Raw genomic sequence first — 15,212 nt, forward strand, 5'->3', positions numbered from 1 at the left:
TGTCTTGTTCTGTCCTATTCATTGTGTATCTCGTGATCTTCTAGCTGACACAACTTGTGATCACAGTTGGGGGAACTGGAAGTAGTAAAAATTGTGAGAGAGGCATACCATCAGAAGAGAGCTCATTGGCCTGGAAATCAATAAAGTGTGTAATTAAAAAAACCCCAACAATCCCTCAGAAAACATTGCCTAGAAAAAGGTTTTGTAAATACAGGGTGGAGGAAATCTTACTTGCATGTCCACGTCCTTTCTGGAGCTCGAGGTGTATACCTGTAGCACTGAAGACTGACTATAGCCTATATTATTAGGATAAGTACTTACTGTAGTGAAACAAGTAGGCGTGAAAGAGAAATGCAAGAACTAAAGTTATCATCGATCCATCTAGCCATCACTAGATTACAGAGTGGCTGGTAGCAGATATGTAGAGACAAGTGTAATAACAGAGTCTGTGCAGAGCAATTATTCTTCTACTAATTTTACCTTCCTAACTTCTAGCATTCAGTAGGTAAGGAAAGTATTTGGGGAGGAGAGTGTTTTTAAATAGGTAACTGCTAATGTTACCTCCTTAATGTTTGTAATGAGATGCAGAGAGTCTATCTGAATTGGCATATCTCTGGACTATACTCTAGGTGATCTCCCTTCCTTCCTCTCTCCTTTTATTTCCTCCCATCCTGCTTTCCTTTGCTTTTTCTTCTCTTGTTGCAAACCACATTCTCAATGAGTGCACTAAACCCAAAATCTCTTGAACAGGGACAGAAACAATAAGCCATCTGTATCTGACTGTGCCTTGTTTGTGCAGTATTCTTGCGAGATTAGATTTCAAAATACTTTTTTTTATGCAGACTGACATTTCTTTAATTGTTTGATAGTTATAAACATTTTCTGAGTATGAATTAACTATCCCTTCTCATGTACACACATTAAAAAGAAAGCAGTTACATGGCAAACTGTTCTTCTGTTCTGTGAAGTTTAAGCTGGTAAAGTAGAAGTTTGTTTTTAACAAGTTTTGTTCTTTTGAAGAGTTCCTGCTTGTGCTAAATATGGTCATGAAAAAGGGGAAAAATGTATTAGAATGATACTATTGTTTTCCTTGGGATTAAAAATGCATTATTTATAGGTCCAGTCAGACACAGCTCAGAACTACACTATTTACTATTCTGCAAGTGGACCGGGAATTGATCAAGATCCAAAGGGTTTGTTTTACATAGAAAGAGAAACTGGAAATATCTTTGCTACCCGTGCAGTAGACCGTGAACAATATCCGAGCTTTCAGGTACAGGCCTAAACTGTGTAAATATAATTAAATCTTTTTTTCTGTCATGCATGTATTTGAAGGCTGGGTGACAGGGGAAACTGGGAGCAGACAAGATCTGTTCTGAGTAATATCTTTGGTGTTGTAGAGATGAAATTGGTGACAAATAAAGAAATATCTGGTTGTCTGCCTCTACAGAGTAATTTTGCCTTTCACTGCTTAGACTAATTACAGCATAAATTAGCTATTTATGCTATAAATTACAGCATAAGTGAGCTATTGGATTTGCATCACTTTTGAGAAGAGTTTGAAATTATCCCGGAGTTTTTCAGGGAAGGTTGGAAAGGTGGCATAAAAACAAAATAATGAGAAACTGTAGACGGCTGTGTTTTTTTTGTGCCTCTCAAGCTGTTTTGGTGTTTTGTTAGCAAGGTACACTGCTCTCTCTGCTGGCTGAGATGTGTAAGGCGGCAGTAGAAACAGCTTCCAAATAGGTAATTTGCAGTACCTATTACTGTATTTTATTAGATTATGTTGTAATGGACAGATAGTTTTGCTGTTGTTCTTGATTTTGTTCTAAATAGAAATACTTACTTCAAAATTTTTGGTAAGGCTGAGATTGCCTCACAGACACCTGGAAAAAATGTGTTCAAGCAACTTGGAAAAAAATGTTTGACAGAGTTAGGACTGGGGAGAAAGGGATTCAAATACTTGCAGTGCGAGGAAAGGAAGGGGGAAAGATTGGAAAGCATTTAAAGGGTTTGTGTCGCTGTCATTGTAAGGTGTCAGTCACTTCCTCTTTCATGTGACTGAAGAGCCTGGGCTTGAGCAGGTTATGCTTTGCATGCTGTATTTCATTTTATTGACTCTTCCTTTGAACTGAAAGCGTAATAATACTTTATGTTGCTTAAGCATGAAGTGAATTGCTGAATTTATGTCTTACAGATCATTTGCTTTGCAACCACTCCAGATGGTTATTCACCAGAGGTACCACTTGTGCATACAATCAGGATAGAGGATGATAACGATAATGCTCCATATTTTACACAGGACCTTTTTGAGTTTTCTGTCCCTGAAAATTCCAAACCTGGTAAGAATTGTACTAAATTGGTCAACACAGTTACCACTGCTCAGCCCATTTACATACCAGTATGACTAAGTGTAATCATGCCTTTTAATCACATTCAGTGGCATTTCCTAAGGAGTATTTTCTTCACAGCAAAGACTGAATTTACGAAGAGCAGCTCAAGATTTCTTAAGGATCAGAAATTCCAAAATGCCATCTCAATCGTATTGAAAAGTATTTTTTAAAATAGAAGTTTTTAAAAACTGAAATTATTCAGTGTTTCCAAAATGGTGTAGGAAGTTCAGAATGTTTTTCTTTTCATTTTATCCAAGACACCTGTTTCCATAAAATGTTTTGATTTACAGAACAGCAGTTTTTAACAGTTAGTTTCTTAAACAACTAAATTGGTGGTGCTCTAAGTTATAAAAGGACTTTGATTAAGCTTACAGATTTTTTCTGAGCTCATGAACTAAGGTAAGACTTTTCCTGAGAGAGGATGGGAGGGGCAAAGTATTGCTTCTGCCCTACCTGTAAAAGGCAGAGATTTGCCTGTTACTGACTTCACATGTCTGTAATAGAGGACAAAAGCAGGGAGAAGGGTGGACCCCAGAGAATAAAGAATGCAAATGCCATGGTTTTGCATTCCTTGCTCATCTCTTAGGCTAGGGCTATAGCGTGGGGAAAGTCTAACGTGCTTCACAAAAAAGGAAGCAAAGTATCTTCCTCTTCACCCCAAAACACCAATTGCATTTAATTATCTGAGCTGTTCTACTTCTTACTGTTACTGATATAAAGTGGAGTTCCGAAACTTCTTGGGCTATAGGCATAAAGTACAGCAGCTCTCCCCACAAAGCAGGACTGAACCTTTTCCTCCATCCCCACTGTAACTCCTCTTCAGCTGTGTTTAAGATGGTCAGTTAGAATGCACTGTCAAAAACACTAACTGAATTATAGACTTTTAGTATTTCTTTCTGACAGCTGCAATAATTTCAACTTTGTCTATGAAGGAAAGAAAAAAGTAGCCATTACCATATTTTAGTACTATTTACCGTGTTTTAACATTACTTTCATTTAAAGCTAAATGATCAAATAGCTATTTTCATGCATCTAAAATATAAATACCTGTTCAAATAGTTTTTGATTATTTACGGATTTTTCTGGAACAAAAAATTGCTGTATTCTGTTCACAGGTGTCATTGTTGGAAAGGTGACTGCGGAGGACAGAGATGAGCCTTATACTCTGCATACGACGTTGAAATACCGCATTGTGTCACAAAATCCACCAGTAACTCCAGCATTTTCTTTACATAGCGACACAGGCGTCATTGCTGTATTATTACCACAGCTGGACAGAGAGGTGATCTTTCCTGAAGCACGTTTAGCTGTCATCTAGTGCACACAGATAGCTTCTTAACTGAACTGCTGGCACAGGAATCACCAGATAAATCATTACAATTTTTGTTTCCCTATCTAAAGAGCTTCTGAAGCTTACCAGAAATCTGTAATTTGTCCGAAGAGTTTCTGCGTAGATGTACCATATTCTAGCTAATCTTGGCAGGTGACCTCCTACTGCGCTTCTATTTGACCTATGGGTTGAAAGTCCTATGGATTTTTACTCTTTTTCTGTTCATGCATCCCATGAGCCAAAAAATCCTAATCAAGCTCCATTTGAGGTGCTGCTTGCTTCTCTACAGGGAAGATGAACCAGCCTTTCTGGAAGTAATCAGTCATCCTGTGCTTAACAGAAATATCTCCAATATCTGAAACCTAAGCAGCAATATAACATTTCCGAAAATTAAAGTACAAACCATTTATTCTTATCAGCTAGCTTTGAAGTAAATATGATACAGAGGTTTTTAGTTATTATTTTATTACGGATTTTTTTAGGGGAGGGAGTAAAATGTGTTATGAGATATCATTTATGCTAGAAAATCTGACAGGCATGTGTAATTCAAAATAATATTTCTAGCATAAGATAGTCATTCTAGAAAAAATCACTGCTACAGGCACATCTTTTCTGAGGATAAAGAGAGTCTCATTCTGGCATACTTACGTTGCTTCATGGCTGAAAGTCCACGTTAGCAGAGTATTGCAGAGTTATGCAGTTGCAGGTACACTGCTCCACTTTTTTAGCAAGAGAAAAATGCAGTGACTCTGAGCGTCACCATGATTACTGAAGAAAATATCACAGTGACTACTGAGGGAAGGAAAGCTTGAGACATTAGTCCACTGCCTATCTTTTAAAGATAAATTTATGAAGTGGAACAGGAGGGGTGTTTTTTCTCCACCTGAGAAACCTAATGCTATTTCCAGGCACTGAATTTAGAGCAGAGTTAGGGAACTGGAGTAAATTATTTAGTTCTATTCTTGTGTGTAATTACGTGATTAAAAAATGAGTATGCCAAACTTCTTTATGCTTTTATTCCTCTTTTCAGCTGGTACCCAGTTACACTTTGTTAGTTGAAGTGAGAGATATGGCTGGCCAGCCTTTTGGTTTGTGTACTACAGGAACAGCTGTCATTAGAATTGAAGATATGAATGACAATGCACCATGCTTTACACAAATGCAAGTAAGTCTTCTTAAATGGAATGTCTATTAAAAGGAAAAAAAAAAAGACAAAAAAAAAAAGACTATTTTTATTCCCTTTCTAGTTTCCTGAAGGGTAGTCCCTCAATGAAGCCTAACGTCCTGATACAGTTAGTGCCAATATAGGCATTTCAGAATATCCTTTTCACTGGTACAGTGTTTGTTAATTAGACCTATTGTTATGTTAGTTGCTTTGATTCATTTGCCTTATGTCCTGAGGGAAAGCTGACATGACTTATTCGTTCACCTCTGCTGCAATGGCATAGTCTTAGAAATCCCATAATTTAGCCATTTTCAGGGAGGGGACAGATTCACTCCTAGGCATTGTCATGACCTTGTTACCATTTGGTCAACTTTTGGGTACTTGTATATTGCAAATGAGAAAGTTAATGTCAATGAAGCAAATGAAAGGATTTTCACCAACATTTTCTAGGTTTTCCAACTCTTTTTTTCTTCTACAGAAGTGTTGTTTAAACCCCTTCTTGTTCACCAACAGCTATAACTCATACTTAAGTCTTTGTTTATTGCAGCCATCTGTATGAGAGCATGTCTTAATAACTATCTGTAGAACTCAAATACCACAGGAGGCTTTGTAAAATGAAATTCATAAAAAATAATTCATTACCCATGAGGACTACACATACCTTTCCCTTTCCATTCGCTCCTCTAAAATATTATCAGTAATATTAATTCAGAATCACTCAAGAAGCACAGATAACATAGCTCTTTCAAAAAATAATAAAGTAAGAAGAATCCTTTCATCCTTTGCCATCCAAGTTGAGATGTATTTCACTCTTCTTGGCTTTTCTTCAAGTTCTTGTGATTTGTTTATATATATGGTGTTTGGGTTTTTTTTTAATTTATGCCCATGTCTTTTCTAATGCTCAGCTTGATGATGTAGGCAAATTAGCATGTAGAGCTGAAGTAACTGAAGGGAACTGTGCTAATTTACTTTTCCTGGAAGGAGAATTCCAGACTGAGTTATATTAGTGATAGTGTATGAAGGAGCTGAGATTTCAGCTGTGCTGGCAGGAAAGGTTTACTGTTTTACTTAGGGTGTAAGGAAGAAGTGGGGGAATTATGCTAATGTGAGCATTTCTTATGCTAATGTGAGCATGTGCTAATTTCTTGTGAGACCTCACTTGGAGTATTGTGTCCAGTTCTGGTGTCCTCAACATAAAAAGGACGTGGAGCTGCTGGAGCAAGTCCAGAGGAGGGCCATGAGGATAAGAGGACTGGAACACCTCCCATATGAAGACAGGCTGAGAAAGTTGGGGCTGTTCAGCGTGGAGACCTCATAGCAGCCCTCCAGTATCTGAAGGGGGCCTACAAGGATGCTGGGGAGGGACTCTTCATTAGGGACTGTAGTGGTAGGACAAGGGGTAATGGCTTTAAACTTAAACAGGGGAACTTTAGGTTAGATCTAAGGAAGAAGTTCTTCTCAGTGAGGGTGGTGAGGCACTGGAATGGGTTGCCCAAGGAAGTTGTGAATGCTCCAACCCTGGAGGTGTTTAAGGCCAGGCTGGACAGAGCCTTGGGCAACATAGTTTAGTGTGTGGTGTCCCTGCCCATGGCAGGGGGGATTGGAACTAGATGATCTTAAGGTCCTTTCCAACCCTAACTGTTCTATGATTCTATGATGCTATAATGCATGAAAACAAAGTAAATCATTACAGCAGCTTGGTAAATTGACCGCTTGGATTTAAGTAGTCTTACCTAAATACAGTGTTCTTCAGTCCAGCATCATGGAATGGTGTTCTTCAATTTAAATTGATTTTTTTTTTTCTTTTTTTTTTTTTTTCTCTGGATACTCCAAGTATGAAACACGAGTGGAGGAAAACAGAGTGAATGTAGAAATACTGAGAGTCTCTGTTGTTGATCTTGATGAACCTGGTTCGCCTGGCTCAGGAGCAGTATATGAAATTATAAAAGGAAATGATGATCGGTCCTTTGAAATTACAACAGACAAAAACACAAATGAAGGAATACTGTGTGTTGTTAAGGTACGTAGAAATGGAACTGCTACAGGAAAATTTGTATGTCTTCAGGTGTTGCTTTTAAAACCAATAATCTAGAACTTATTCGAAGAGTATCAGTAACTATCAGGGAAATCGTGCTTTTTTTCCTGATCTGAACTCTCTTCTGGTGCAGATTGCATAATGCACTGCAACTGGGCTCGTGTGTGTACATAACCTGCAAAACTCATCATCCAGACTACTCCTCAGTTTTGCACATCATTCAAGGAATTATCTTTGGTTTGTCATTCCAGAATAGCTTGGTGCTTTTGCCTCGTTCAACAGTTGGAGTTGTTTAGACTTAGGGATGTAAATGAGGAATGCTTCATAGTTGGTTTTTTAACAGAAATGGAAGTGTTGCAAAGGAGGGGAAGGATGAACACCTCCTCCAGCCTTGTCCTCTCTGTGAGTTGATTTAACTTACTAATTGAGGATAAACCTCTCCAGGTTTTATTTTGCAGGGTAGTGACTTCAGGTTTGCTTTTCTAGAATGTGAGGGAGTACGTGTACATGTAAGACTATGTGTCAGTTTAGTTACTTGTTATACCTAGTACTTTACAGATGTGTCCTTTTATCAGGGCATCCTTTATCAGCTTGACCTTTATCATTATGCTTCATTATGCTGTTTTTCATTATCTGTTAAAACTGCAATGGCAAGAAACTTCTAAGGATCAGGCAAGAATCACGGAAGATTAATATTAAATTTTGAAAATGTAAATTATAAGGGCAAGATGCCAGTTAAGTTTGTTTTTTTTTTTTTATTTTTTGTTTTTTTGTTTCTGGTAATTATTAGAACCTTTTTTTTAAAGGTATGTCCTTGGTTTACAAACCAAGTTGAAATTTCTTATGTTTAAAGTAATGCTGTAGTAGACTAAAGAGTATTATGTCTTTAGGTTATAAATAACTCTATTAAGGGTATACATTGACATTGGAGAAGTTGTCTGAAGAATAAATGGAAGATACTGATCAATACCACAACTCTGTATGGTTCCGATTATTTGCAATGGATGAAGTCTTACTAGGAAATAAATGTAGGTGCTAGCAAGAAACATGATTGACCTGTGCTGGAAAGGAAATATACATAACCTAAAAAAAAATGGCCAACTAGGTATGGGATGAGAAGATCCTCTACAACATGTAATTCTTATCTTGGTTCTATTAGTAAGTGACTATCAGAATATTCACCTAAAATTTTACAGTGGCGCTGCTTACCTTATTAGGGGTATTTCCTCAGGTTTTCTTTGACTAACTTAGAACTTGACTTTTTTTAAATCATGTGTCAAGCTGGATGTTCCAGAAGGATAGCTGATTTCTTTTGTACATACATGTGGTACAATTTTATCTATTTAATAATTGGGCACTGAAAACAATACGAAGTTTTGTATTGGTTTGAAAGAAAAAAACCAACACCCCATCTCTTATTACAGGGACTGGACTATGAAAGTGCCAAGCAAAGGATCCTTGTGATTGCAGTCAATAACGAGGCACCCTACATGTTGGCACCACATTCACAACAACTTTCTCAGAGCACCAGCTCTGTTACAGTGCACGTCTTGGATGTGGATGAGGGGCCAGTGTTTAAACCCTGTCTGTTACGCATAGATGTTAAAGAATGTGAGGACATTGGAACAATTATTGGGAGATATGTAGCAGAAGATCCAGAAACTGGAAATAGTGAAGGCATAAGGTATGAAAAAAAGTTACTTACTAGTTTATTTAGAGTACAGCATGAGTGGGATATGGGAAGGGAGAAATAGTTGTTGATGCTGTATGTGTGTGTGCATATGTGCACACATGATTGTGTGTGAATACATGTATCTCTATGTGTGTATATGTTTGAGATCTTTAACTAAGCAAATTATTCTTGACAGCTACCGGATAGCACCTGGCCAATGTAATTGGATCAACATAGATGAAAAATCGGGAGAAGTCAGAACTGTTAAAGTCTTGGACCGAGATGTAGGAGAAATGAGACGAGGTCAATGCAATATCACAGTCCTTGCAGTAGACAGAAGTGAGTACTAAATGTTTTCGGTATTCTTTGTGGTCTGTAACAGATACTTACGTGCAAATTTAGTGTAAGGACAGCTATGTTGTTTCAGACCAGAGGTCCACATAGTCCCTTGTCTTGTCTTTGGGATAGCTCTGTCAAATGCTTAGGGAATATTGTACAGCAGGGAAAGCATTTAAGAAATTGGGCACATTCTCAGTGTTTTCAAAAGTTATCTGCTTCCATTTAAAATCCTTCAGTTAAGTTTAAATTGAGGTATTTTCCTGTGTATTGCATTCCTTTTGTTTCCCAACTCTTTTTTTATATGGTGTCATTTGGCAGCTGAGAAGTTGACAACAGAAAGTAGAGAGAGACCTTGAAAAGTTGTTGACCTTGCAACTTTTTCTGTTTCCTGCTCTGTTTGACTTCTTGGTGTTGTGCATTTAGAAACCCTTAATTTAAGGACCTCTAAGAATAGCTGTATTCATTGCTGTGTGTTATTGTGCTCTTATTCTCAGTCATCTAGATTCTGTAACAGTGTCAACACTATGTGTTGCTCAAGTGATAAGCTCTCACAAATTGCTCTGATCGTAAAGAAAGGGTTATACACTCAGATTCTCATTCTAAAACAGGTTTTTGTTCTGACTTAATGTGAGTGATCATCTAATTAATTTGTGTATATGCATTTATTGTAGGAAAAGATGTAATTTTGCCTTAACACCATGCACACAAGAAGATTAAATAGACCTTTCACTTCCCAAATGCTAAATGTAACAAATAAATTATCAAAGAAAAATGTTAGGTCACCAGTCAAATTCTAAAATAAGTATCTTGTATTAAAAAGGAAAAATAAACTGCCTGTATAAATCCAGTGGCAGGATTTAGTTTGAGCCCTTATGTGCTTAAGCCACAGTAGGAATAGAGGACAGACCTTTGAAAGTTGCTTTACAGCTAAAAATCCTAACTCTAAAGCTTGCATATTAAAATTAAATGTAGATAATATGAATTTAAATTGTTTAGAACTTCTGTTGCATATAAAGGAAACATCTGACTCAGAGGGAAGAGGACAGAAAGAAGCCCACTGTTTCTGAAAGTGTTCATGTTCCAAGGGAAGTGAGAGCAGGGAAAGTGTAATCTATTTCCTACATCCAGAAGTGAAAAGGCTGGAGATCTTCACTTTCTGCTTTTGGCTGTCAGTTTGGCTTAGCGTCCTTTTGCCCTGATTTATGGGCTCTTTCTCCTCTCATCATCTTAGAACAGTATCTGTGCCCACACAGATCTCAACAAAATACGTTGTATGCACATTCAGAATATGGAACTTTGGGAGCTGTTGATCCATTCTACAACCAGCCAAGCAAAGAGAGGCAGCCAAGAGTGATCTCTGGGAGCCCTCCTCTATTTTTGGCTAAATCAGCAGCTGCTTTCCACCTTCCTTCTGAACTTGGATGTTAGAACTGATGACATTTTGTTGTTAAAGTTTGGAGTAGAAATAGATAAGTGAATGTTATAAGTAAGAGCTAAAAGTAGTTATTTTCATCTCGTAGATGGCAAAACAGGCACTGGGACAATTCAGGTTTTCATCGTGCCTGGGAACAAGAATTACCCACGAATCATGAAAACCGAGTATATCATGTGCAGAGACAGAAAACCGATCTGCCTTACTGCACAGGATGGTGATGAGTCTCCCTACAGCACACCCTTCGTATATCGCATAACTGACCGTAGCTTGGCTTCCATGTGGAAGATAACTCGACACAATGGTAAGATAAGACTTCCTCCTCCTCACTTAGCTGTAGGTTGCCAGAGGAGGTTTTGCTGCCTCTCCCTTGGGGGGACTGTAAGAATAGATTAGATGAATGTATGTTAGGAAGTGGTGTACTCATGGGGCTAACAAGGTAGGCCTCATGATCTCCAGTGGTTCCTCAGTTTCATCTGCTGTACAGGAGGAGATCAAGAGTATGCCAGAAATAAAAGGAAACAGCTAAAGTATTCTTTATTTTAACTGTCCGGGGCTTGAAACAGTTCACAGAAGTTAAGAAGGTGGCACTGTTTGCATCACAAAGGGAAGGAGAAGGATAATACATTCTGCCTCTTAAAGCATAAACAAGAATCTATCTCCAGCATACTGGGGTCAGCAATCAGCTGCTGTCTGAAATTATGATGAAAAATATTAGGTGGGAGGATAAAAATCGATGTAATGAAGTGTATCTTCATAATTTATAAGGAATTTAAGACTGAAATAGATCATACTCTAAAGAAAAATACAACTTTTCTTAAGCTGTTATTCATGGTTGAGAACTGAAAAACTGCAGTTTTACCTAAAATTGATTAGATGCTGACTAAAAAAATCGTGGCAGTTTTTTCTTCTTAGTACTGCAGTCAGCCAGCACATTTTTGATAAAGCTGAGCTGGGTGAAAGAAAACATTAGTATCTCCCTTAATGTATTTCTGTTAACTTTTGTAATTTCAATAGAAGCTGTTAAATCATTTATTATCAAAGGAATTGCTGTTTCCTGGTTCCTAAAATTTGCTTATATAAGGAGTTACAGCTGATGGTGTTTTCTTGGTGGATGCTAGGTGTTGGCAACAAGAGCAGCACATACATTTGCTGCTATGTTGTCATGAATTAGACTGAAAAGGATCTGATTCTCAAGCGTTCATCAAAAATCACTATGAAAGGCTAAAGACAGCAAAGATGTCTAAGAGATGTTTATATTAGGCAAATTGAAAAAAATTTTTTGGATAATAGATGTATTTTCATATACCTCATCATAAAGTAGCATTATATACATCAGCATGTGTCTTGTACGTATTTTTCACAAATGATTTCTTTTGCTTTTTAAAACACGTGGTCATTAATCATTGCTGCTAAGGAGGGCAGCAGACTAAATGGATTTTACTTCCCAATGAATATAGCAATAGAGCTAAAGAGTGGAAGAAATATAAATTAAATTTGCAGTTATTCCACCTACATTACCGGAAGTCCTTTTAATAAATAGCAGTTCAGTTGATGGTCTTTACTAGTAAGCCCAAATAGTTTCATTTACTGTATTCAACTGAACAGAGTTTCAAATCATATGATGTCAGAAAGCTGTGTAAGGTTTGCTTTTTCAATTCTAACATTTAAAAGGTGCTGGATGTATCAATACTCTCAAGATGTAGTTTTGTGTTAACACATTTAAGCTAGCTTTAAGCTAGCTAATGCAGATCTGGTAGCAGTATAGCTGTAACCACAGGGAATATTGTGACTATGTACGTATTTGTGACAACAGAATTTCAGGTATTGTTAACACTAGATCTGGTTTTGTCTGTGGGTTTTTTTTTTGGTTTTTTTTTTTTTTTTTTTTTTTTTTTTTTTTTTTTACAGATAATTCTGTGTATCTTTCACCAAAGGGTGATATTCCATTTGGAACATATGATATTCCTATAAGTGTGATTGATAATGGAGGAAAGGTAGGAGAGAACCACATAAAAGTCAACCTCTGTGACTGTGTTACTCCAACTGAATGCAATGGTGGCCAAAGCCGTGAACTTGCTGGTGGAAATGTTACTCTTGGTGTGTGGGCCATCCTTGCAATGATCTTGGGGTCGCTATTATTGCTGCGTAAGTATACTTGTTCTGTTTTTTTAACACTAAATGCAAAATACTTAATTTTAAAATTAGCTGAAGGCACCTGATTCAGACTTGATTCAAGCATTTCTCTTTTTTATTTAGGCAGTTGTATAGCTGTCATCACTGACTTAATGTGCCTGCTCTGTTTGTATCTGTATCGCAGGCTTCGTGCTCTCATTTTGTCCTGTAGTTACTGTGTGTGGATTTTTGCTTATTGTTCTAAGTAGACTTTATGTAAAATGTTCTGTGTGTTCATGCTAGCAAGGCCAAAAAAACTGCATTCAGAACTTGAACCAAAAAAGGATGGGAATTGTAGTGCTTATCAGATCTTACCTTGAACAAGTATAGTGAAATTTGTGAGTTTAGTGCTGGTTTTGGGACGCACATTTTTGTTTCTAGGGATGCTGAAATCAATTTCCTAGACCTTTTTCTGACCTTTCTTGTGTCATGGATTAAAACATGGAGTATCTGAGACACTGGATTTCACAAGGGATTTTACAAGAGCCAGTGTAATGTTGAAGGATAGGTTGGATACTTCTGCAGTGGACCAAATCCTTGAATACATACTGTGTTACTGGAGTTGCCCAATGTCTGAGAGCAGGTTAATATTGCTGTTAACCAGTGAGGTGGTGACGATGACATGTAAAAGCAAAGCCAGTCCTTTTTCTTTTTTTCTTTTTTTTTTTTTTTTTTGGTGTGTTTTTGTTGTTGTTGTTGTTTGATTTTGGGTATTTTTTTCTTTCTTTTCCATTTTTTCTATTAATGATCAACTTCTCTTGCCCCTGTTCAGTTCTCCGCATGTTCTTATTCAGGTAGATGGGACCTGCATGCATTTTGAGGATTAGATAGATCCATGTTTTCTCCCAAGAGGGCAGGTACCCATATTTGTGGTACAGCCCGGAGGTGGAACTTTCAGATGTGGGGATGCTCAGCAGGAGGACTGTGTGAAACGTCAGCTAGCTTTTGTCACTACGCCTTAACTGTCCTTCCCAGATAGACCCATTATTTTACAGTGGCTAGGTTTTACTCTGTGTGTCTTCTAGTCGGTACTGTCACGTATGTCTTCTTCCCATCTGTCAGCATGAGGGGGCGACCTGCTCGAACCACTGATGCAGATCTCACTTGACAGCAGCAGAAGCTAAATGAGCTTGAAGGTGGCTCTTGGCCAATTTCCGCAGTTTATACGTTCAGAGATCAGATTGCTCAGAGGGCAGTTAGGCAGAACTGTTCTGTTCGTTGTGGACTTCTGTATTTTTAAGCTATCAACTTGAAAACAGAAGGAAAGAGAGTTCTCTGAATGAAATGTTTAATCCTTTGTTTAGGAGAGGTATTGGTTGCTTGTGAGTCTTTATATAAAGTAATTTCTGGCTGAGTCTCCATGACAACACAAAGTAGTATTATAGGAGAAATAAACTGAATACAAGGAATTAAATAAGATTGTTCTGTAACATAATGCTTGAAGTCCTCCAGGGTTCTTCTGACCTTTCCTGTGAAGCAGAAGTTTCTGGTATTGGGACCTTTAGCTTAGGACTTTATCATTGTTCCTTATGATATAACTTGACATCTTCATATTCATAAATGAAAAGTATATGATGTACAACTTTGTTGTAGGCATAAGACATGATTTTTCACTTGGATTTGGTCTAAATTTATTACTGTGAGGTTTCGCAGTCACACTGTTTTCATAAAGGATGCTTGCATTTCTTCAGAGAAAACCAAGATGTGTTTTAGAAGAGTGACTGTTGTGGTTTAAGACATAGTTCACCAGTATAGTGAAAACTCCGTGTACTGTTTGAAAACATTTATATATGTACAGTTTTGAGTATGGGCATTTTTGGAAATGAAGTATTTTTTTAACCTATACTTGATGCGTAGGCATTTTAAAAGGCTACTACTGGAAAATTCATTATCAGACAGAAGATACCATTATGAGGTAAATTTCATAGCATTGTCCTCACTTACTTCCTTTCCATAGTAATCCTGATCACAATCTGTGGCTGCTGTGGCTCTGGAGTAATGCACAGGCATGTGACTGATGATTGTGCCAATCACAATTTAATCATTTCAAATACAGAAGCTCCAGGAGAAGAAGTGATGGTAAGTTGTCTATTTAATTCAGTGTACAAATGTAGAATCAAGATATCCATAGCATTTAAGTTTGAGAACAGATCCACCTGCAAGTAAGTGATTTTAAAAAAGGAAATAAGCAATACAAATAAGAATACGCTCAAGGATCATTCGATGTGTTTTGCTATCTAACAAGAATTTGAAAATTCTTTCTTTAGGCTGAGTTGGTAGTACCATGTATATTTAAACATATACTGTAGCTGTTAGTCTGGCTGCTTGTAATTCTTCCAGACTTCAACTGTTAGTTGGAAATTTCAGGTGAACTTCTTAATGACTTCAGTCATTTTCAGCAATGATATTTGGTGGAAATCTACTATTTTGCCTATGTCAAATGCGTCCATGGCAGAACATTACTGCAGGTGCACTTTCTGCCTTTCCCCTGAAAAATGACCCCAAATACAGTTGATTTTTGAGCCAGTGGGGGGAAAAATTAAATAATTGAACAGTCCATGTTCATGAACTACGTTTGTGCTTTTGGCATCTAAATTTTTTTAAGATTCAGTCTACCACGAACATAGTCCAGCCCAGGACTGCATTTATACACAAGAACTTGGCTCTTTCC

The 15,212-nt window shown here is 37.4% G+C and overlaps 1 protein-coding gene across 1 annotated transcript in view; it reads left to right on the forward strand.

The window, feature by feature from the left end:
- The window catches only part of LOC104402258 (desmocollin-2-like), a gene marked incomplete at its 5' end in the record, with an annotated part of 20,708 nt that overhangs the window by 3,641 nt on the left and 1,855 nt on the right, over positions 1–15,212 (forward strand). Inside the window, 10 exons of the mRNA XM_010010081.1 lie at positions 1,118–1,273; positions 2,198–2,342; positions 3,509–3,675; positions 4,754–4,888; positions 6,723–6,908; positions 8,348–8,607; positions 8,792–8,934; positions 10,455–10,670; positions 12,278–12,514; positions 14,499–14,620. Of these exons, the coding sequence (XP_010008383.1) occupies positions 1,118–1,273; positions 2,198–2,342; positions 3,509–3,675; positions 4,754–4,888; positions 6,723–6,908; positions 8,348–8,607; positions 8,792–8,934; positions 10,455–10,670; positions 12,278–12,514; positions 14,499–14,620 (1,767 nt within the window). The remainder of the gene's footprint in view (positions 1–1,117; positions 1,274–2,197; positions 2,343–3,508; positions 3,676–4,753; positions 4,889–6,722; positions 6,909–8,347; positions 8,608–8,791; positions 8,935–10,454; positions 10,671–12,277; positions 12,515–14,498; positions 14,621–15,212) is intronic.

This window comes from Nestor notabilis, unplaced genomic scaffold (assembly GCF_000696875.1).
Source record: "Nestor notabilis isolate BGI_N333 unplaced genomic scaffold, ASM69687v1 scaffold23832, whole genome shotgun sequence".
NCBI lineage: Eukaryota > Metazoa > Chordata > Aves > Psittaciformes > Psittacidae > Nestor > Nestor notabilis.